This window comes from Hipposideros armiger, unplaced genomic scaffold (assembly GCF_001890085.2).
Source record: "Hipposideros armiger isolate ML-2016 unplaced genomic scaffold, ASM189008v1 scaffold_254, whole genome shotgun sequence".
In the NCBI taxonomy this organism is placed as follows: domain Eukaryota; kingdom Metazoa; phylum Chordata; class Mammalia; order Chiroptera; family Hipposideridae; genus Hipposideros; species Hipposideros armiger.
In genome coordinates this window covers 2055580-2078398 of record NW_017731604.1, presented here as the reverse complement: position 1 = coordinate 2078398, position 22819 = coordinate 2055580, and the positions used below count along the sequence as shown (strand labels likewise).

At 38.9% G+C, this 22819-nt stretch overlaps 1 protein-coding gene across 1 annotated transcript in view; it reads right to left on the bottom strand.

The window, feature by feature from the left end:
• The window catches only part of LOC109390085 (vascular endothelial growth factor receptor kdr-like), a 286991-nt gene that overhangs the window by 192481 nt on the left and 71691 nt on the right, over nt 1-22819 (bottom strand). Inside the window, exons 3-4 of the mRNA XM_019656126.1 lie at nt 22100-22196; nt 3338-3558 (exon numbers count right to left, since the gene is read on the bottom strand). Coding sequence (XP_019511671.1) covers nt 3338-3558; nt 22100-22196 — 318 coding nt within the window. The remainder of the gene's footprint in view (nt 1-3337; nt 3559-22099; nt 22197-22819) is intronic.

The following is a 22819-nucleotide window of genomic DNA, read 5'->3' as shown; positions in this document are numbered from 1 at the left end:
GGACACAAATAAATGGAAGGATTGAAGGTACTCATGCATCAAAAGGATTAATATTGTTAAAATAACCATACTGCTCAAAGTAATCTTACAGATTCAACATAATTCCGATCAAATTACCAATGTCATTCTTCTCAGAATTAAAACAAATAATCCTAAAATTTATATATAACTACAAAAGGCCTCAAATAGCCAAAGCAATCTTGAAAAAGAACAAAATTGGAGGTATGACACTCCTCCCCAATCTCAAACTATACTACAAGGCTATAATAAACAAAACACTATGGTACTGGCACAAAAACAGACAAATAGATCAATGGAACAGAATAGAGAGCCCAGAAATAAACCCATGCCTATATGGTCAATTAATCTTTGACAAAAGAGGCAAGAGTATACAATGCAGTAAAGACATTCTCTTCAGTGACTGGTGTTGGGAAAGCAGAACAGATACATGCAAAAAAAAATGAAACTAGACCACCTTATTACACCATATACAAGAATAAACTCAAAATGGGTTAAAGGCTTAAATGGAAGACCTAAAACCATAAAAATCCTAGAAGAAAACATAGGAAGTAAACTATTTTACATCAGTCTGAGTAATATATTTTTGAATACATCCCCTTAAGCAAGGGAAACAAAAGCAAAAATAAAGAAATGGGACTTCATAAAACAAAAATCCTCTGTAAAGTAAAGGAAATTTTCAACAAAACAGAAGGATAATCTACTGAATGGGAGAACATATTTGCAAATGATATATCTGATAAGGGGTTGATATACAAAATATAAAAAAAATCATACAACTCAATAAAAAATTAACAATCTGATCGAAAAATGAGTAGAGGACATGAAAAGACATTTCTACAAAGCAGACATACAGATGGCCAACAGACATATGAAAAGATGTTCAATATCACTAATCATCAGGGAAATGCAAATCATAACCACAATTAGATATTGCCTCACACCAGTCAGAATGCCTATTATCAAAAAGTCAACAAATAACATGTGTTGGTGAGGATGTGGAGAAAAAGGAACCCTTGTGCATTGCTGGGACTGTGAACCAGTGCAGCCCCTATGGAAAACAGTATCAAGACTCTTCAAAAAGCTAAAATTAGATATACCGTATGACCCAGCAATTCCACTTCTGGGTTTTTTTCCAAAGAAAATGAGAACACTAATTTGAAAAGATATATGCATATGCAACTGTATGTTTATTGCAGCATTATTTACAATAGCCAAGATATGGAAACAACTTAGATGTCTATCAATAGATGAATAGATAAAAATGTTTTACACACACACACACACACACACACACACATGCACACACACACACACACAATGGAATATTATGCAGCAATAAAAAATAAAATCTTGCTATTTGTGACAACAAGAATGGATCTAGAGTGTATTACGCTAAGTGAAATAAGTCAGGCAGAGCAAGACAAATACCATATGGTTTCACTTATATGTGGAATCTAAAAAGAAAACAAACCAAACAAGCAAATATTGCAAAACAAAAACAGCTGATAGAAACAGAGACCAAAGGAATGGTTACCAGAAAGGAGGGGATGGGGAGATGGATGTAAAGGGCAAAGGCAATATACTCAATAATATTGTGATAATTATGCATGGTAACAGATGATTAGTTGGGTGATCACATTGTAAGGTATTAAAATGTCAAGTCACTATATTGTATACCTGAAAACTAATGTAACCCATATAATATTGTATATACACTATACCTAAATTTAAAAAAAATTAATTCAGATGCCAAGGCCTCACTCCCAGAGATTCTGTATTTTAAGAGGCCAGCTGTCAGAATGCAATCCAGACCTGGTAGGGTCTTGTACATACCAAGGCTTATTATTCAGTGTCTCCTATTGGGACAGCAGCATGACATCTAGGGGTGAGGGTTGGGGTAGTGGAGATGCAAATATTTCAAAGGTAAATTCAGGGAGGTTAGCATCTCTAAGAAGAGCCTTCATGTTTCTGATTTGAATGAAACCTCAGGATCTTCACACTCACTTCCAAATCTGTTTGGAGAGCTCAGACCAACAAAAAAAGGCTTCAAATGTCATCCCAGCTTGAGAGGAGGATTAAGAGTTGGGGAGCATAAAACGAGAGACAAACTGTTTGCTCTAGCATTCCAGGACCTCCTAAGTTTTATGTCATTATTTCTGTCTCAACCTATCTCCCTGTCATCACCCTGGTCTCCTGGCAGGCTGGTCCCTGTGTCATAAACTTCCCTGGATGATGGATGATATCTAGTTATTGTATCATTGCCTTTTCACCACTAGTATCTCCTCCTCCCCTTGGATTTATCATAGAGCAACTAACGTTGTTCCATCAGGGATAATACAGTGACAATAACCCACCTTTACTTTTGTATGACAGCATACAGCTTATAAAATATTTTATATATTTTATGCAATGCCTACTAAGTGTAAGACATTGGATTAAAGTGTTTTATATACATTATCTCTAATCCTTATGAAAATCCTGAATTTTACAGAGGAGGAGACTGAGAATCAGAGATTAGTGACTTGTCCAAGTTCCCTCAGTTAAAAGCAGTGAAATCAGGACTAGAATCCAGGTTTACTAGCCTAGATCTGTTTCCACTTCATCCGAATCCTTCTTACATCCCCTAGACCAGCTTAACCTGTGTCTTTGAAAGCCAATGAGGACTGTGGATTGGAAGTTAGGTCTTCTTCAGGGCCAAGCTTGCTGCCTTATAGAGATTTGGGCTGTCATTTAATGTATAAAGAAGTGAAGACATGGCTCAGAGAGAGAATGGGTATGTAGGAAGAGAAAGAAAACAGGCTTCTTAAAGGTACCCTCTGTATTCTCAATGAGGAAATTATAATCCAAAAGGAGTAATCACACAGGTCTAGCACCATAGCCCCAAGCCACAGAAGTTCTGGGAAGGAGGTCAAAATCTTAAGAGCCCTCCCAGTCAGCTGGAGGTAGAGGGAGTTAAAGCCAAGCTTGCCTATAGCTCATCAGGGGCATCTGCCTCTCTGCCGCCCCTTTATTTCACACACAATTGGTAGCTACTCAAGTTGGAAACAAATTCATACTATTTTTCTTGTCTCCTGGGGTAAGAGATCAAAAACTTCACCTTTGTCATACATGTGGATATGAAGGCACAACTGGACTGTCATCAACAGAATTTGAAAAGCACAAGGCGTGTTCCTGTTCTACTGTCCTCCTCCTTCTCCCCTTTCCACTGAAAGGCACTCCACCTTATTCCAAGCTTACCTAGGGTTTCATGTATGTAGACATCCAGAAAAAATGCAAAATCCTTCAGTCCCAAAACAGGAGGCACTCACTCACTTACCTTGGACATACACATACACACTGGCCTTGCCATTAGGATCCTTGATGTCAGCAACATCCTTGTAGCTACATGTGAAGTAGCCAGTGTCGCCAGCTTCTGTGTGGAAGATGGTGAGCTGGTTGCAAGTAACAAGGGGATTATCAGAGCAGGGGTGCTCCAAGATGCGGGCCCGACTCCCAGTAGACCCAGTGCCCCAGGTCCAGGTAATGGCAGCCGATCCCCTGAAAACACAACACAAGAAAATATGCTGGTCAGGCATGGGATGGATAGTAAAGAAGTAATGTTGCTCCAGCTCCCAACCTGAGTTCTAAAGGAAAAATTATAACAGATAGCTCAGTTCCCTGAAAGAATTGGCACAGAGGATTAGAACACCTAACTGTGGGCATGAGGAGAATCTGAAAATTTGAGTTACATTTTTGTCCTTGTTTCTCTCTGTCTCCTGGTGTATCTCCTCCTCTACATAATCTTTATCCCCAGCCCAACTCTCTCCAACAATAGATGGGCTTTGTAGCGTTTGACAATAAATTTCTAAAGGCATAGGAATATATTGGGTTAAGTGATTTCTTAGGTTCTTTCTGGATTTGTTGTTTCCACTTATCAAATGAGAATACCAAGACTCAGGGAGGTAAAGGGCTTTGCCCAGAAAAGTTGCTGGCAGGACCCAAACTCAAAGTCATATATACTAGGTCCCAGTCTAGGTTTTTATTTTTATCTTTGAATTATACCAAACTGCCTCACTGAATTTCAAAGGCTTTTCTGGGAAATAAGCTCTGAAAAGACATGTGATTGGACTACCACTCCCTTCATTCAGTGGTGGGGAACCAGGGAAAAAGTTAAGTCAAAATTCATTGCATTTCTTCCAAACTCGGACAAAACAACTGGGCTCTATATCCGCATCTCACCAGCGATTATTTTCTCCTCTTCCCACTTCCTCGTAACAAAAAAAAAAATCTATGGCACAATAATTGAAAATAAAAAAAGGTAGGGAGGGCAAAAGAACCTGAATATTGAATTTCAGCATTACCGTTGCTTAGTTATGTCACCTTGGCCAGTTAATTAAGCTTTCTAGGTCTCAGGCTTCTCATCTGTAAAAACAAGGACTATGATCCTTCTTTTCCAGAATGCTGTTAAGATTCACTGAGAGACCTTATGTAAAAAAGTTTTGCAAATGCAAGCCCTCAGCTTGTGTGGAAGGCAGTGGAAGTTTGGGGGCAGGATGGAGCCAGACTTGACTCCTGCTCTCATGTCAAAGACAGATACCCTTCCCCACATCATCTCCAACATTCATACATTTGCTAGGCCACTGTTCATCATGACTCATAAATTCACTGAAGTGAACAGAAGGTAAACCATAAAGTGGTGTGGAGGGTCATTGCTTGCCATGAGCACTTTCTTTAAAGGCAATGTATTTCCAATCATTTTGAAAAGATAATATGTTACCATGATTGTGGTTAAGACTGTTAAAAAAATAAAAGAGGAGGGTTTATAGAAAGCAAGACCAGGAGGAGAATCAGGTAGAGAACAACAGTGCAGGTCCTGCCCACACCCCGCACCCCCCATCCTTTGCCTTCCATCTCCTGCACCCTGAAGTTAGAACCAGGTTTTGTCTCTGTAAGTGAGAAGGAAATGAGTCCAAGTCATAATTCTTCAGCCTGACTCCAGAGTCCTCCACTGGCTTTTCACTGCCTACCACTGGAGTCTCTGTTCCTACTTGAACGCTGACCTCTTCAGGGTATGTCCAACCTCAATATGGAGTCTTCAAATAAGCTGTGTGGCCTCAAAGTCAGACAACGTAAGAGAAGGTGTGTCCTCTTACAGACTGATTTGTGTCCTCCACAAGTTCATATCTTGAAGCACTTACCCCAGTACCTCAGAATGTGATTATATATGGATATAGAGCCTTGAATGAAAGAGGTAATTAAGTTAAAATGATGCCTTTAGGGTGGGCCTTAATCCAGTCTGATGACTGTCCTTATAAGAGGAGGAGATCTGGACACACAGAGAGATACCAGGGATATGTGTACACAAAGACCATGAGAGGACACAGTGAGAAGGCAGTCATCTGCAATCCAAAGGGAGAGACCTAATGAGAAACAAAGTTTCTTGACATTTTTATCTTGGACTTCTAGCCTCCAGGACTATGAAAAAATAAACTTCTGATGTTCAAGTCACCCAGTATTGGGTACTTCACTGTGGCAGCCCTAGTAAACTAAAATACATTCTGTACTGTTTTCAGCTGCCTTTTGAAAGTCTATTGTTTTTGTTGGGCTTTGAATTCCATGAGAATTTGTTTCTAGAATTCCCATTTCCTGACCCCTGCTTGCCTCGCCTGCCTGGAGTCTCATACCTACCCATTAAAGCCAACAACTGATACTGTTCTTCCAATTTTCACTCCTAGATATGTAGTATCCCTAACTGATCTGGGCAATGTCCCAGTCCAACCCAACCTGGCCTGTAAAGTCCTCAGGATTATCCCACATGGTTTGCTCTGACCCCAGACAAAAGCAAGTACGCAAGCAGACAGCATCTTGAGTTCAGGGGTAGCCAAAATGGTTCCTTTTTTTAAAAAAATTAAAGTATAGTTGACATAAAATACTATATTAGTTTCAGGTGTATGACATAGCGATTCAACATTTACTGTATTTTGGCATGTATAATGCACTCTCGTGTATAATGTGCATCCATGTTTTTGGCCCAAACTTTCAGGGGAAAACAAATCTTTTGTTTTAATTTTTTAATTCAAATTTTTATTTGTTTACATTTAAGTACTTGTTTTTTGTATTATAAAGGAATTTTAGCATTTATTTATTTTTTTTTAAGATTTTTTTTTATTGGGGAATTGGGGGGATGGGTACAGTGCTGGGGAATTGGGGGAAGGGGAACAGACAAGTTGCTGTGGTTTTGTTCTTCAATCTAGTTGTGTAGGACGTTGCTTCACTGGCCCAAGTTGGCACCATCATTGCACTCTTCCCGGGTGAGATCAGTTGCCGGCTTCTGGACGGCCGCTCACTGCGGCTGCTGGCCGCTCACGCTGGCTGCTGGCTACACACGGTAGCCCATGGCAACCCACTGCCACAGGGGCTGCAGCCTATGCCGTCGCCGGCAACTCACAGCAGCCCAGCTCCAGGTTGAGCTGTTGTTCAGCATCTTAGCTGTGGAGGGCAGTGTCACTGGCCCTCATATGTGGGATCCGAACCGGGGCCCTCTGGCATCCCAAGCCAGTTCTTAACCATTGTGCCACTCGGCCGGCCCAGCATTTATTTTCTAACATATTATGGTAGAAGAAATTTTATGTAACAAATAATTACACAACACAAGAAAAGATACAAGGTACAAGACATTTTATGTACCAGTAACAAATTTATAATATTTACACATCACAGAAGGCCAAGAACTCTTCATCATTGCAAGTTCATCCTAAGTCCAACAAAACCAATGATCGTATTCCAGGGTATTATTTTGCATATGGATATCATTATTGATTTCTAGAGTTATGCTTTTAAATCATAAGCATAAATAAAAGAATTAAAAACATACAGAATTAGTACTACCCATATATAATGTGCATCTTTATTTTTCCCTCACAAATTTGGGCAAAAAAGTGTGTATTATACATGGCAAAATATGGCATATTCCTTATGATGTGATCACTACAATAAGTCTAGTAAACATTTGTCACCATAAAAAGTTATAATAATATTGACTCTTTCCTATGTTGTACATTATATCCCTGTGAATTTATCTTTTTTAATAACTGGAGGTTTGTACCTCTTATTCTCCTTCACTTTTCACCTATCCCCTCACCCACTCAGGCAACCATCAGTTTGTTCTCTATATCTAGGAGTCTGTTTCTGTTTTGTTTCATTTGATTGTTTGTTTTGTCTTCTTAGATTCCACACATAAGTGAAATCATATGGTATTTTGGTATTTGTCTTTCTCTGTGTGACTTATTTGACTTAGCATAATACCATATATTTCCACTCATGTTGTTGCAAATGGCAAGATTTCATTTATTTTTATGGCTGAGCAATATTCATATATATATATATATATATATATATATACACACACACATACATATATGAATATATATATACACACACATATATATACATATATTAATATATATATATATATATACACACACATATATACATATATGAATGAATATATATATATTTTTTATATAAATATACCCAGTCTTTATCCATTCATCTATCAATGGAAACCTAGGTTGCTTCCATATCTTGACTATGGTAAATAATGCTGCAATGAACATAGGGGTTCATATATCTATAAAAATTAGTGTTCCTTACAGCTGAAACTAATTCTAAAAAATGTGTATTTCATAATAAAAAATAATTTAACAAAAATGAGTGCTCTTGTTTTCTTTAGATAAATATCCAGAAGGATTGTTGAGTCATATTATAGTTTTATTTTTAATTTTTTGAGAAACCTTCATACTGATTTCCATAGTGGCCGCACCAAGTTGCAGTCCTACCAACAGTGCACAAGGGTTCCCTTTTCTCCACATCCTCACCAACACTTCTTGTTTGTTGACTTTTTTTTTGAGTTCAGCATTTTGTATCATTTTAACTTTTTAAAATTCTTTTCAGGTGTACAAAACAATGTAATAGTTAGACATTTACACCCCTCACAAAGTAATAACCCCTCCTAATCTACTATCCCTCTGACATCGTATATGGCTGTTACAATTCCATTGACTGTATTCCCTAGGCTGTACTCCACATCCCATGACTATATATATAGATGCACGTGTTTGTGTGTGAGTGTGTGTGTGTGTGTGTGTGTGTGTGTGTGTGTGTGTGTGTTTACTCATAGTTGACATTCAATATTATTCAACTTCAGCTTCAGGTGTATAGCGCAGTTGTCAGGCATCTACACAGTCTATGAAGGGGTCTCCCTAATAAGTCCAGTGCCCATCTGGCACCTTACAAAATCTTTACATTATTGATTATAGCATTGGGTTGCAGAGGCGGTTTTGGGTTTTCAGAAGCTCAGAATTTGTTGACTTTTTGATAATAGCCATTGTGAAATGTGTGAGGTGGTATCTCATTGTGGTTTTGATTTGCATTTCCCTGATAGTGATGTTGAGCATTTTTTCATGTATCTGTTGACTGTTTGTATATCTTCTTGGGAGAAGTGTCTGTTCAGGTCCTCCGCCCATTGTTTTAAATTAAAGTATATTGGGGTGACAATTGTTAGTAAAGTTACATAAGTTTCAGGTGTACAATTTTGTAATACATCATTTATATATCACATTGTGTGTTCACCACCCAGAGTTAATTCTCTTTCTATCACAATATATTTGATGCCTTTTACCCTCATCTACCACTCCCCTCTCCCCTTACCCTCTGGTAACCACTAAACTGTTGTCTGTGCCTATGAGTTTTTGTTTCTTCATTTGTTTGTCTTTTCCTTTGTTTTCAGTTGGTCATCGGTATGTCTTCTTTGAAGAAATGTCTGCTCAGGTCCTCTGCCCATATTTTAATCAGATTTTTGGGGGGGTTTTTTTGCTAGTAAGTTGTATGAATTCTTTATATATTTTGGATATTAACCTCCATCATATATAGAATTTGCAAACATCTTTTCCCATTCACTTTTTGTTTTGTTGATGGTTTCTTTATTGTGCAAAAGTTTTTAGTTTGATACAGACCCATTAGTTTATTTTTGCTTTTGTTTCCCTTGCCTGAAGAGACATATCCAAAAACATTGCTAAGATTGATGTCTAAGACATTACTGCCTATCTTTTATTCTAGGAGGTTTGTTTGTTTGTTTGTTTGTTTGTTTGTTTGTTTGTTTGTTTGTTTCAGGCCATACACTTAAGTCTTTAATCAATTTTGAGTTTATTTTTGTATATGGTGTAAGAAAGCTTTCCAACTTTACTTTTTGCATGCATCTGTCCAGTGCTCCCAACACCATTTATTGAAAAAGTGTCATTTCCGCTTTGTATTTCCTGTCTAATTTCTCATAGATTAATTGACCATATACGTGTGGGTTAATTTCTGGGCTATCTATTCTGTTCCATTGATTTATATGTCTGTTTTTGAGCCAGGACCATACCGTGTTTAATTACTATAGCTTTTTGTATAGTTTGAAATCGGAGAGTGTGATAACTCCAGCTTTGTTTTCGGGGTTTTTCTTGTTTTGTTTTGTTTTTTACCCCTCAAGATCGCTTTGGCTGTTCTAGGTCTTTTGTGATTCTTATAAATAAAAGTATAAACTAAATAAAAATAAATTTTAACATTATTTTTTCAGTTTCTGTCAAAAATTCCACTGATATTTTAATAGGGGTTACATTGAATTTGTAGAATGCTTTGGATAGTATGGACATTTTAACAATATTCTTATATACCATAAGTATGGTATATATTTCCATGTATTTGTGTCATATTCAATTTCGTTCATCAATACCTTATACTTTTCAGAGTACATACCTTTTGCTTCCTTGGTTAAATTTATTCCTAGGTATTTTTAATGTAATTGTAAATGGCATTGTTTTCATAATTTCTCTATCTGCTAATTCATTCTTAGTGTATAGAAGTGCTATTGATTTATGTATATTAATTTTTTATTCTGCAACTTTACTAAATTTATCTATTAATTTTAATAGATTTTTGTTTGAGTCTTTAGAGTTTTCTATATATAACATCATGTCATCTGCAAATACTGTCAAATTTATCTCTTCTTTTCCAATTTGGATAAATTTATTTCTTTTTCTTGTCTGATTGCTGTGGCTAGGACTTCCAATAGCATATTGAATAAAAGTGGTGAGAGTGGGTATCCTTGTCTTTTGCCTGATCTTAGAGGGAGAAACCTTTAGTTTTTTCACATTGAGTCTAATGCTAGCTGTGGGTTTGTCATGTGTAGCCTTTATTAAGTTGAGATATGTTAACTATAGTCCCACTTTGTTGAAAGTTTTTGTCATGATTGGATGTTGTATTTTGTCAAATGTGTTTTCGGTGTCTATTGAGATGATCACACGATTTGTATCCTTTGTTTTGTTAATTTAGTCTTATGGAGGTTCCCTTGCACATAACTAGTTGCTTTTCTCTTGCTGCTTTTAAGATTCTCTCTTTATGTTTACCTTTTGAAATTTTAATTATATATAATGTGTCTTGGTGTGAGCCTCTTTAAGTTCGCCACACTTGGGACTCTCTGTTCTTCCTGGTATTGGATTTCTGTTACCTTAACCAGATGAGGGAATTCTTCAGTTATTGTTTGCTCAAATAGGTTTTCTGTTCCTTTTTCTCTCTCTTCTCTTTCTGGGACCCCTATGATATGAATGTTGGGTGTTTTTAAAAGATATTATTGGGCAATAAATATTGGGGAAGGGGAACAGTGCTGGGGAATTGGGGAAGGGGAACAGCCAAGTTGTTGTCCTTCAATTTTAGTTGTGGAGGGTGCAGCTATCTCAGCTCCAAGTCCAGTGGCCACCCAGCCACCTCTGGCAGCTCACAGCCACTCAGCTCAAGGTGCTGTGTTTAATCTTAGTTGCAGGTGGGTGTGGCCCACCATCCCATGTGGGAGTCGAACTGGAAACCTTGTTGTTAGGAGCATGTGCTCTCACCAACTGAGCCATCCTGTCACCTGTTGGCAGCTTAGCAACAGCTCAGCTCAGGTGCAGCTCACTGGCTCACGTGGGAATCGAACCAGCGACCCTGTTGCTCAGAGCTCACGCTCTTAACCAACTGAGTCATTAGTCTGGGCCTGAATTTCAGTATTCTTGATGTTGTCCCAGGGATCCCTTAAACTATCCTCAGTTTTTAAGATTCATATTTCTTTTTTGCTTTTCCATTTGGGTGATTTCCATTACCTTTCCTTCCAGATCACTGATTCTTTTTGCTGCATCATTTAATCTGATCTTGATTTCCTGTAGTGTAGTTTTCATTTTAGTCATTGTATTTTTCAGTCATGATTGGTTCATATATATATATATATATATATATATATATATATATATAGTCTCTTTGTTGAAGTTCCCACTGAGTTTATCTATTCTTCTCCCAAGTTCATTGAGCATCTTTATAACCATTGCTTTAAATGCTTTATCTGGTGAATTTCTTGTCTCTATTTCAGTTAGCTCTTTCTCTGAAGTTGTGTCCTGCTCTTTCATTTTATAGATATTTTTATGTCTTCTCATTTTGGCTGCCTCTCTGTGTTTGTTTCTATGTATTATGTAGATTCACTACATCTTTCTGTCTTGAAACAGTAGCCTTTTGTAGAAGGTGTCCTTTGGGGCTCAGTGGTCACCAGAGCCAGGTGGTCCAAGTATGTCTCCTGCTTCCTTGGTTAAATTTATTCCTAGGCATTTTTATGCAATTGTAAATGGGACTTTTTTCATAATTTCTCTATCTCCTAATTCATTCTTGGTGTATAGAAATGCCACTGTGAATTGTGTATGTCCTCCTGTTGTAGTTTGTCCACAATTACTACAGGTGCACTATTGGGTGGGGTTGACCAGTAGGCCAACTGGCTGTGAGGACTGGCCATGACTAATACAGGAATTCTGATGTGTGGTGGCTGGCCCCATGAGTGGGAGCTGCTTTGGAAGTGTTCCTGTGTCAGTTGAGGCTCCCCATCTGTGTGTCACTAGTGGGGTCATTTGGGTACATATCTGGTGCAGGTTGAGGCCAGCCACCAGGTGTTTTGGGTATGGAGTCTCTTGGGAGGTACTCTGGTGGAGGCCAGGACCAGTCACCACCTTGTAAAGCTTGAGGTCACATGGTAGTAGCTATAATGTGAGCTGAGACTGGTCACTTTGTGCCAGACTTGGGGCCACTTGAGAAATGTTACAATATGAGATGAGGCCAGCTGCCATGTGTGGTGGGTTTGGAGCTGCTTGAAAGAAGTTATGAATTGAGCCAAGGTTGGCTGCCGTGTATGGTGTGTCTGGATCTGCTTGGGGGAAAGCTCTCACTGGGGTAATACAATGGTATTAACCAGGTTAATGGAGAGTGAAACTATGTAAAATAATATTGAATGTCAATTGTAATTAAAAATCAATGAAACAATCAATCAATAAAATGAGTGACAGATTTGGTGTCTACCTGCTCCAGGCCAGCCAGGTGGGAAAAGAGCACAAAAGAAACAAACAAAAAATAGCACCCACCAGTGTTTCCATCCCCAGAGAGAATTCCCACTGATCCCTGCCCCTCTAGCACTCACCCTAAAGTTAGTCAGATGTAATCTCCGCTGGTTTTCAAAGACAGATATTATGGGGACTCGTCTTCTGCCAAAGTTTCTTGGGCTGGGGAACCCGGTATGGGGCTTGGACCCTCACTTCTCAGGGAGAATCACTGTGGCTGTGATTTCTCTCCAGTTTGTGAGTTGCCACGCCTTGGGTGTGGTACCTGACTAGACCACATGTCTGCACCTCCTACCTATCTCAACACAGCTTCTTTTTTATATCCTTCGTTACAGGAATTCTGTTCAGCTAGTTATCAGGTTGTTCTCAGCCATGTTTGCTCTATATTTAGTTGTAATTTTGGTGTGTTCATGAGAGGAAGTGAGCACATGCTCTACCTAGTATACTGTATTGACTATGCCTCAGCAAAATGGTTGCTATAAAAGGGTCACATAAATAGTTTAGCCTTTGTGAGTCTCTGTCTCAAATTCTTATTTTTATACCCTTTAAACATATTTAAAAATCCCTAGCTTATAGGGCCAAAAAATTAATAATGGCTGCAAGGGCTATAATTTGCTGAGTCCAGAATTCAAACCTCTATCTGATGTTTGAATTCTTACTACAGAATCCCAACCTACTGAACCTCAGTTTCAATACCTCTAGTGATGGGAAACTCACTATCACCCTCTTTTTCCCCAAAGTATCCCATTCTATCACTAATTAAATCTCTGACAATTGTTGCTTATTAATAATAAATAACTTTGTGTCACATTGTGGTTTACTTCCATTGCCTTTAGCAGGAATCTATGGAAATATGCCTCACTAAAATATTTCAGTGTCAGCTGGGCATACATTATATTAGTAGATCCCCTGAAGGTGGGGCACAGGACTTATTATTTAGGGTGGTAGGAAGGGGACAACCAGGGTATGAATATCTTTAAAGAGAGCAGGGCTGGGCAAAAGCACAAAGGTGAAGGCCTGGGATGAGTAGGTAGGGGTAGGGGGAAAGGAGGAGGAGCTGGTTACATGTGTTCACACAACACACTCCAGATTTAGACCCATTATCAGATTCCATGTGTGACGCACTGCTAGCCTCCCTCCTGGATATTTGTTTGAGCCTGAGAGGATACTTTTGAAACATTCCAGGAAAAGAAACTGAATTCCAGTGACACCAACAGCAGATTCTCATGCCTGGGATTCAGCAGCTGAATACTTGACATGACTAGGCCTCCTATTCCTGATAACATCCTGGGGAGAATCACATTCCAGAGCCTTGGGCTTTCTCACAGAATGATTCATTTCCTCCTCCCACCTTCCACAAGATGCTGTATTTGCCTGTCAGACCACCAAAAGCCTGCAGCTTAAGGCTTTGGAACTTGGGTAACTTGGACCAGGAAGCATTAGAAGGCCCAGCTAAACAGAGTGATACAACTCCAATACAAGGAAGCATGGTCAGTCCCTGTTGGAGATAGGAAAGAAAGTGTGAGCTTAGCCTGCTCCACAGACTTTCCAAGACTTGGAAAGTATGAAGAGTTGCATGTATGTTTGCACAATGAAAAGCCCATTGGCTTGGGAGTCAGGAGGTTTTGGTTCTAGTGTTGGAAACTTAACAAGTCCCTTCTTTACTTCAGGCCTTGGTATCTTCATCTATAAAGTGGGACTGATAGAACTTACCTCACAGATTCATTGTGAAGGTTTACTGAGTCAATCCATGTAAAGTATTTACTTAGAACAAATACTGAGACAGAATAACTACCCAATAAATGGTAGCTATTGTGGTTATCAGCATTATTTGTCATGGGAATCATTTCAGAATCATACAATTCTCTCATATTCCACTTCCAATCCATTAGGAGGTCCTGTAGGCTCTACTTTCAAAATATTCAGAACCTGGCCTGTCATTTCCTCCACTGTTGGCACACTGTCAGAGCCCCCATCATCTCTCATCTGGAATGCTGCAGTAGCCTCTGATTCTTGCTCTCCATAACCCGTAACTCTCACAGCCTCCAGAGGGAGACTTCAAAAACTATATAAGGTCACATTATTCCCCTGCTTAAATTCTTCCAGTGGCTTCCCGTGACAGTCAGAATAAATCCCAAATCCTCACTGTGATCTATAAAACTCTACCACCACTCCATTCTAATCTCCTATCTTTCTCCCCACTATTTATTTTGTTCCAGCCACGCCAACCTCTTGCTGTTTCTTGACCATGCCAAATTTACCCCATCTTAAGGTTTTTACATTTGTTATTCCCTCTGTATGGTACATTCTTCCTCCACATACCTGCATGGCTCCTTGCTTTATGTCTCTGTTCAAATGACACTTCTATTCTGACCAACATATTAGAAGAAACACTCCCCCTTTACTCTATATCCCTTTACCCTGATACTTTCTCTATAACACTTATCATCTTCTAATATACTAGACAATTTTCTTACCTATCTTATTTATTTTCTGTCTCTACCACAAGAATGGCATCTCCATGAGGTCAGGGATATGGGTCTATTTTGTTTAGTACCTTATCTCCTGCACCTAATCCAACACTGGGTATATAACAGGTGCTAAATATATATTTCCTGAATGAATATATAAGGAAAAAGATCTTTTTTATACCTACTCTATGGGGTTGATGTAGGGCTAAAATATATTAGTCTCTTGAAACTGCTTCGAAAGGCATATACGAGGCCTGACAATTACGTTGGCAAACTCATTAGAAAAAGTGCCACATACCTCATTGGTGAATATTACTATGGTCACCTTCAAAGTATTCCCCTTGGGAAGCTATGTATTTATGCCAGCACCTAGCCCATCCTTCAAAGCAATTTTAGAACTCTTTTCTGGAATGGCCATCAGAGCTGTCATCGTATTTCCCTTGATGTCATGAATGTCATAAAAATGGCTTCCTTTCAATATTTTTTATCTTGGGGTAAAGAAAGAAGTGATAGAGGGCCAGATCAGGTGAGTAGGGAGGGTGTTCCTATGCAGTTATTTGTTTACTAGCTAAAAATTCCCTCACAGACAGTGTCATGTGAGCTGGTACATTGTTGTGATGCAAGAGCCATGAACTGTTAGCAATAATTTCAGGTCATCTAACATTTTTTAAAAGATTTTATTAGGGAATTGTGGGACGGAGCAGTGTTGGAGAATTGGGGAAGAAGAACAGACAAGTTGCTGCCCTTTTTTGTTCTTCAGTCTAGTTTTGGAGAATGTCGCTTCACTGGCCCATGTTGGTATTGTGATCATTGTGCTCTTCCTAGCTGAGGCAGATCAGTCGCCAACCATTGAACGGCCACTCACAGTGGCTCACAGCATCTTCGCCAGCTGCCGGCCACTCATGCTGGCTGCCAGCTTCTCACAGTAGCTCACGGCAGCCCACTGCAGTCCCACTGCAGCCTATGCTGTTGCCGGCTACTCACAGCAGCCCAGCTCCAGGTCGAGCTGTTGTTCACCATCTTAGATGTAGAAGGCACAGCGTCACTGGCCCATGTGGGATCCCAACCAGCAGCCCTGCTGCTTAGAGCTCACGCTCCCCAGCCAACTCTTAACCAATGAGCCACTTGGTCAGCCCCAGGTCATCTAACTTTTTCACACAGCCTTTTCAGCACTTCTAAATAGTCAACTTGATTAACTGTTTGTCCAGTTGGTAGAAATTCATAATGAATAATCCCTCTGATATCAAAAAAGGTTAGCAACATCGTTGCAACAAGTTCATGAACTTAATTGTCAGACCTCGTAAAGAGGGTGTGAAAAAAATGTATACGCATTTAAAGAAAGGAACGAACTGTACTAAAATTGTAATACTCAATATGCTGATAACAAAAGATGAATACAAGTCATATGTATACATTTTTGGCACCCCTAATATATATATATATATATATATATATATATATATAATTTAAGTGTGAAGTGAATGAACATTCAAAAATTTATTTTAATGTAGTGCAAACTGGAAGTAAGGTAGAAGCCCTGCCACTGCCCAGTTATGTGGCCTTGGGAAAATATTGTCACCTCTTCAGTCCTCAACATCCCCGTTTTAAATAAGGGGTTTAGAGGACCCCTTATATTTCTGAAACCTTCTGAGAAGTCATTTGTGATTTCACAAGACAAACTTACTAATCTCATTCCCCCACTTACACCCAAGGCACTATTAGCCTATCTCCCAGATGAGCTTTTGCTGGAATCCTCTTAGCACTGAAACAAATCTCCCATAAAGTATCAACTAGCCTCCCAGCCACAGCCAAGTCTGTCTCAAATTCATCACCTGGAGTTAAGTGTTTATGACTTATGGTCAATGAGAGCTGGGTTTTATGAGGCTAAAGGCCTTGGAAAGAGACCCTGGGGTTAAGTATGATCTAGTGGAGCATGAAAGTCCAGGACACATGAAGGCTATTGGTGACAGTTTCTATTTGATGACTAATAGGTCAGATACTGTTCAGGGACATCAGGGTAAAGTGGTCTTGTGTGAGCAGGGGCTGATAATGCACTGAGACTGACACTTCAATTATGATTTACATGCAGAGAAGTGGCTGAGAAGGCCTATAGGTCGGGAAAAGACAGCTTCCAAAAACAAAATGTCTTGCTCAAATCTACTGATAAATATTCATCTATGGTGTTGGAAGCTTAGAGCTAGGAGAAAAGGGAACCCCCTGAAGGGAGAGTACAAGATGTAGGATGGGAGGACCCCACTTTCCAGTTATGCTATGGAAATAGAAAATAAATATCATGCTTATCGCTATATTTTATCTAGTGTAAATCACTAGGCATGGCAATATCTGTTCCTTATTTTGCATAGTAATAAAATATTTACTTTTTTAGTGGGGCATATGGCCTGCAGGAAAAAAAAACACTATATTTCCCAATCTCTCTTACAGCTAATTGTGGCCATGTGACAAATTTTAGTCAAAGGGATACACACACAAGTGGAGTATAGAGCATTTGGGAAATGTTCTTAAAGAGAGAATGCATGAACTTCCAGTCAAGATGGCAGAGTAGGTAAATGCTGTGCTTGACTCTTCACAGACTTCAAAATTACAATTAAAGTACAAAACAACCATCATTGAGAACTGCCTGAAGTCTAGCTGAACAGAAGTCCTATAATTAAGGATATACAGGAGAAGCCATCTCAAGACTAGTAGGAGGAGCAGAGATGTGGACTGGGCTGGTCCCATACCTATGTGTGGTGGTTAAAAATTGGGAAGAATATCTCAGCTGCAAAGCTTTACCCTAAGGAGCAAGGGATCCCAGCCCCACACAAGTTTCCCCAGTTTGGGGTTTCAGTTCTAAGAAGAGAAGTCCCCATAACTTGTGGCTCTGAAAAGCAGTGAAGAATGTGGCTGAGTGGGGCGAAGGGCTGCTGGAGTTCCAGGCATTCCACTTAAAGGGCTTTTGCGTGGATTTACTCAATGACAGACTCACTCACTCTGAGCTGCAGAGCTAGGGCAGCAGCTACAAAGGTGCCAGGGACATACAGGAGATGAACTGAATTGTTGAGCCCTTCCCTTACCCAGCTTGATCACACAGGCAGGCACCATATTTGAGTCTCCATCAACCTAGCTAATACCATTCGCCACTCCCTGGTGATTCTGAGACCCCTGCCCCACCCAACTTGAAGGCTGACCCAAGTTGCTTCAAGTGGCTTTTCCATACAATTGGTGTGCCTTGTCTCATGCTGCAGAATTTCCTAAAATTTATCAGTTTCACAATACCGAAACAAGCCAGCATCTGGCCTTGGCATGTCCCATACATCTTGCTGAACAGCCCCAAGCCCAGCACTAGTAGCAGCCAGCCTCAGTTCATGGCTTGGCCTCTTCAAGCACCTCCAAGCCCAGCACAGGTGACAGCCCTATGCAGATTGCTTTTTGGCTCCTGCCAGTCGCCATGGGCAGGATACAAGCTGTAACTGAACTTGGCCTGCAACAGGGCCCTTCCCAGGAGGCCCCAGAGCTGGCGCTCCCAGTGGCCAGCTTCGGATTGAGCCAGAGAATCATCTGGCCACCTCCAAGGGTGACACACAAAGGGCAGACTGGACAGGAACCAGAGCCCAGCTAAAACAATTCTTGCTCCTTAGGGTTGGCCTCTGCACAACAGCTCCTCCACTATTGTCATGACCAGTACTCAAAACCATTCAGCCTGAGGGTCAATCCCTCACATTGATATGCAAACAGTGACAAGGTTCAACTGCAACAGGAGGGCACACACAACCCACACAAGGGACACACCTGAAGCACCCAGCTCAGGTGATCAGGGAGACTATGCCACTGTGCCCTACAGCATAAAGCCACTCTGCTAAGACCAAGCGACATAGCAGTTCTGCCTAACACATGGAATCAAACACAGGGATGTAGCCAAAATGAGGCGACAAAGAAACATGTCCCAATTGAAAGAACAGAACAAAAGTCCAAAAAATGAATTAAACAAAATGGATGCAAGCCATCTACTAGAGTTGAAAACACTGGTTATAGAGATGCTCAGTGATCTCATGGAGAACTTCAACAAAGAGATAGGAAACATAAAAATGGAGATAGAAAACATAAAAAAGAACTAGTCAAAAATAAATAATATAATATCTGAAATGAAAAATGCATTAGAGGGAATCAATAGATTAGATAAAGCAGAGGATTGAATCAGCAGTTTAGAAGATAGATAACATAAAAAAATTAAAAGAATTTAAAAAATAGGGATAGTTTAAGGGGTCTCTGGGACAACATCAAGCATACCAACATTTTCATCATAGGGGTACCTGAAGGAGAAAAGATACAGCAAAGAATTGAGAATGTATTTGAAAAAATAATGACTGAAAACTTCCCCAACCTGGTGAAGATAATAGATATGTAATACAAGCCCAGGAAGCACAGAGTCACAAACAAGGTGAACCTAAAGAGGCCCACACCGAGACACATCATAATTAAAATGCCAAAGGTTAAAGACAAAGAAAGAATCTTAAAAGCAGCAAAAGAAAACCTACAAGGGAGTTCTCAGAAGACTACCAACTGATTTCTCGACAGAAACTTTGCTGGCCAGAAGGGATTGCCACAAAATATTCAAAGTGATGAAAAGCAAGGACCTACAACCAAGATTACTCTACCCAGCAAAGCCTATCATTTAAAATTGAAGGAGAGATAAAGATCTTTCCAGACAAGAAAAAGCTAAAGGAATTCATCACCACCAAACCAGTATTAGAGGAAATGCTAAAAGGACTTGTATAAGAAAAAAATATATATAAAATATGAATAGTAAAATGGCAATAACTATATATCTGTCAACAATTACTTTAAATGTAAATGGATTAAATGTTTCAATCCAAAGACATAGGGTGGCTAAATGGAAAAGAAAACAAGACCCTTACATGTGCTGCCTACAAGAGACACTCCAGATTGAAAGACACACGCAGACTGATAGTAAAGAGATGGAAAAAAATATATTTCATGAAAATGGAACTGAAAAAAGCTGGAGTAGCAATACTTATATCAGACAAAATAGACTTTAAAACAAAGGCTATAACAAGAGAAAGAAGGACCCACATCTGGGTATTTATCCAAAAAAACCCAAATCCCACTTCACTTCTGGTTATTCATCCAAAGAAACCCAAAACACTAATTTGAAAGGACATATGCATCCATGTATTCATTGTAGCATTATTTACAATAGCCAAGATATGGAAGCAACCTATGTATCTATCAGTAGATGAATGGAGAAAGAAGTGGTATATATACACAATGGAATATTAATCAGCCATTAGAAAAAATGAAATCTTGCCATTTACAACAGGGATGGACCTAGAGAGTATTATACTAAGTGAAATAAATCAGATAAAGACAAATACCATATGATTTCACTTATATATGGAATCTAAATAAATAAATAAATAAAACAAAACAGAAACAAATTGATAGATATAGAGGACATTTTGATAGATGCCAGATGGGAGGGGCATTGGTGTGATGGATGAAAAAGAGAAAGGGATTAAGAAGTACAAGTTGACAGTTACAAAATAGTCGGTGGGATGCAAAGTATAGCATAGGGGATATAGTCCATAATATTTTAGTAACTATGTACAGTGTCAAATGGGTACTATATTTATTGGGTGATCACCTAGGAAGTTATATAAATGTCTAATCACTATGTTGTACACTTGAAACTAATATTTTGTCAACTGTAATTGAAACAATAAAAATTGTTTAAAAATAAAAGAAAATTAAGTCTTTGAGGAGAGAGAGAGAGAGAGAGAGAGAGAGAGAGAGAGAGAGGGAGGGAGGGAGGGAGGGAGAGGGAGCATGCCTTTCTTTACCTTCCTTATTTCCAACTAGCTTGAATGCAGACATGATGGCTGGAGTTTGAGTAGCCATTTTGGACCACATGGTGGAATCCATTAGTTAATGAAGATAGATCTACAATACAGAAGGAGTCTGAGTTTCTAATGATTGCATGGGACTGGGATGCCAGCCCCAGATATCCACCCTTTGGTATTTTTCCATAAAATAATTAAACTTTATTTCTAAAAGCCACTGTTAACTTGGGTTTCCTATTGCATACATTACAACCTAACCTTTACTGATACACTGGGGCATTGGTTAGCTTAAAGAAGGAGGGGGCACTGTACTCTGTTTTCACTTCAGTTAGATTCAATACACATTTATTGAGAACCTATACTTGTATCTGCCACAGAATTTGGCCACTCCTTTCTTAAATCCCTTCTCTCCCTTATGATAATTCTCTCTTGTTTCTCCCTCTTACCCATTCTTCATGCACTTTCCCAACTACCCTTCCTGCCCATGCAATCTTGAAGCATAGGGGCTTCTCAAGATTATAACCTATACCCTTTTTTCTCCTCACTCAACACACATTCCATTATTATGCTCCTCTATTCATATAGTTTCAACTTTCATCCAATTTCTTTGAGTGATTCTCACATCTCCATCTCTAACCTGCTTTATGTCCCACACCCCCCACTTCTTCTTCTTATAATATAAAATTCTCTCTGAATCATTCAAATTGTATTTATTCTCTTTCTGCTAGAATTGCCATCTTCTAATAATTCATCAAAATGAAGAACACAAAGGAGAAGAGAAGTAGAGCCCACTTCCAGTTCTCTAGATATTTTTTGAAAACATGAAATTGTTCCTTTGGCCACATGCATGTGAATCTATAAGAAATGTGATGTTGTAGATATCAAGGAAATAGGTAACATTTAAAAATAGTTCTGTAAAGTGTAACCATAACAAAGCAAAGTCTACAGGGTCACATACTGTGCTATTGGCATTGTAAACCAATAAGTTAACAGCAAGATCCTTGCCAAAAGAATTAATGTACACTCTGGCATATTAAGGACTTTAAAAGTCAAATTAATTTCTTGAAATGTGTGAGAAAGTTAATGATAAAAAAGAAGGGAACCAAAGACAAAGACACCTGGATTCAGCGGAAAAGTTAACCAGCACTACCCAGAGAAGTACACGTTGTGAAAACGAATAGCAAGAAATATCACCTTCCAGAAATTATTACTTATTGTTGTTGTAAAAGAAATAATTTGGAGTATGATCAAAAACTCAACTTTTCTGAGCTCCCTACCATGGTTCTTTCAATCAGGGAAAGTTCAAGGGCCTTGATATTATTACCTGCAGGTTATGTCAAACGTTCCACCAGCCTGGATCACCACTTGATCACCAAGAATGCTCAGTTCTGGTTTCATCAGCATCTCTTTACTGGCAAGACCTGAACCAAGATAAAATTTATTGCTTTTAGAATTTTTTAAATTAGTCATCAGATATATCCAAATATCATTCCCCTTGTATAAATTGATGTGTATGTGAAACTAGTTGCTGCATTTTCTGTAATAGCAAACTATAATATTAGAAACAGCCAAAATGCCTGTAGATAAGGGACTGATTAAATTATGGTACCTACATATGAGGGCATATATAGCAGTAAAACAGAAAAAATGAAGCTTTGCCAGGAATCAAACTGGTGAACCTGTTGCTCAGAGCTCGCACTCTTGAGTGAGCTCTTAACACACTGAGCCACTCGGCCAGCCAAGAAATCTTTTTATATAATGATATAGAGCAGTCTCCAAAATAAATAATAAGCAAAACACAAAACAGTTTGTATAGTATATAACCATTTATGTAAATGAAGAAATTGTACAATAGATATTTACTTATATATTCATATAACTTAAAAACACACAAAAAATTAGGTGTTGGTGGTTGCCTCTGGGGAGGGAAACGGATGATACAGAATAGTGGATATAATGGGGACTTTTCACTGTATACACCTGTAATACTTTGAATCATTGTTTGCAATTACTTTTCAGTACTACCCCATAGAGTTCAAAAAGT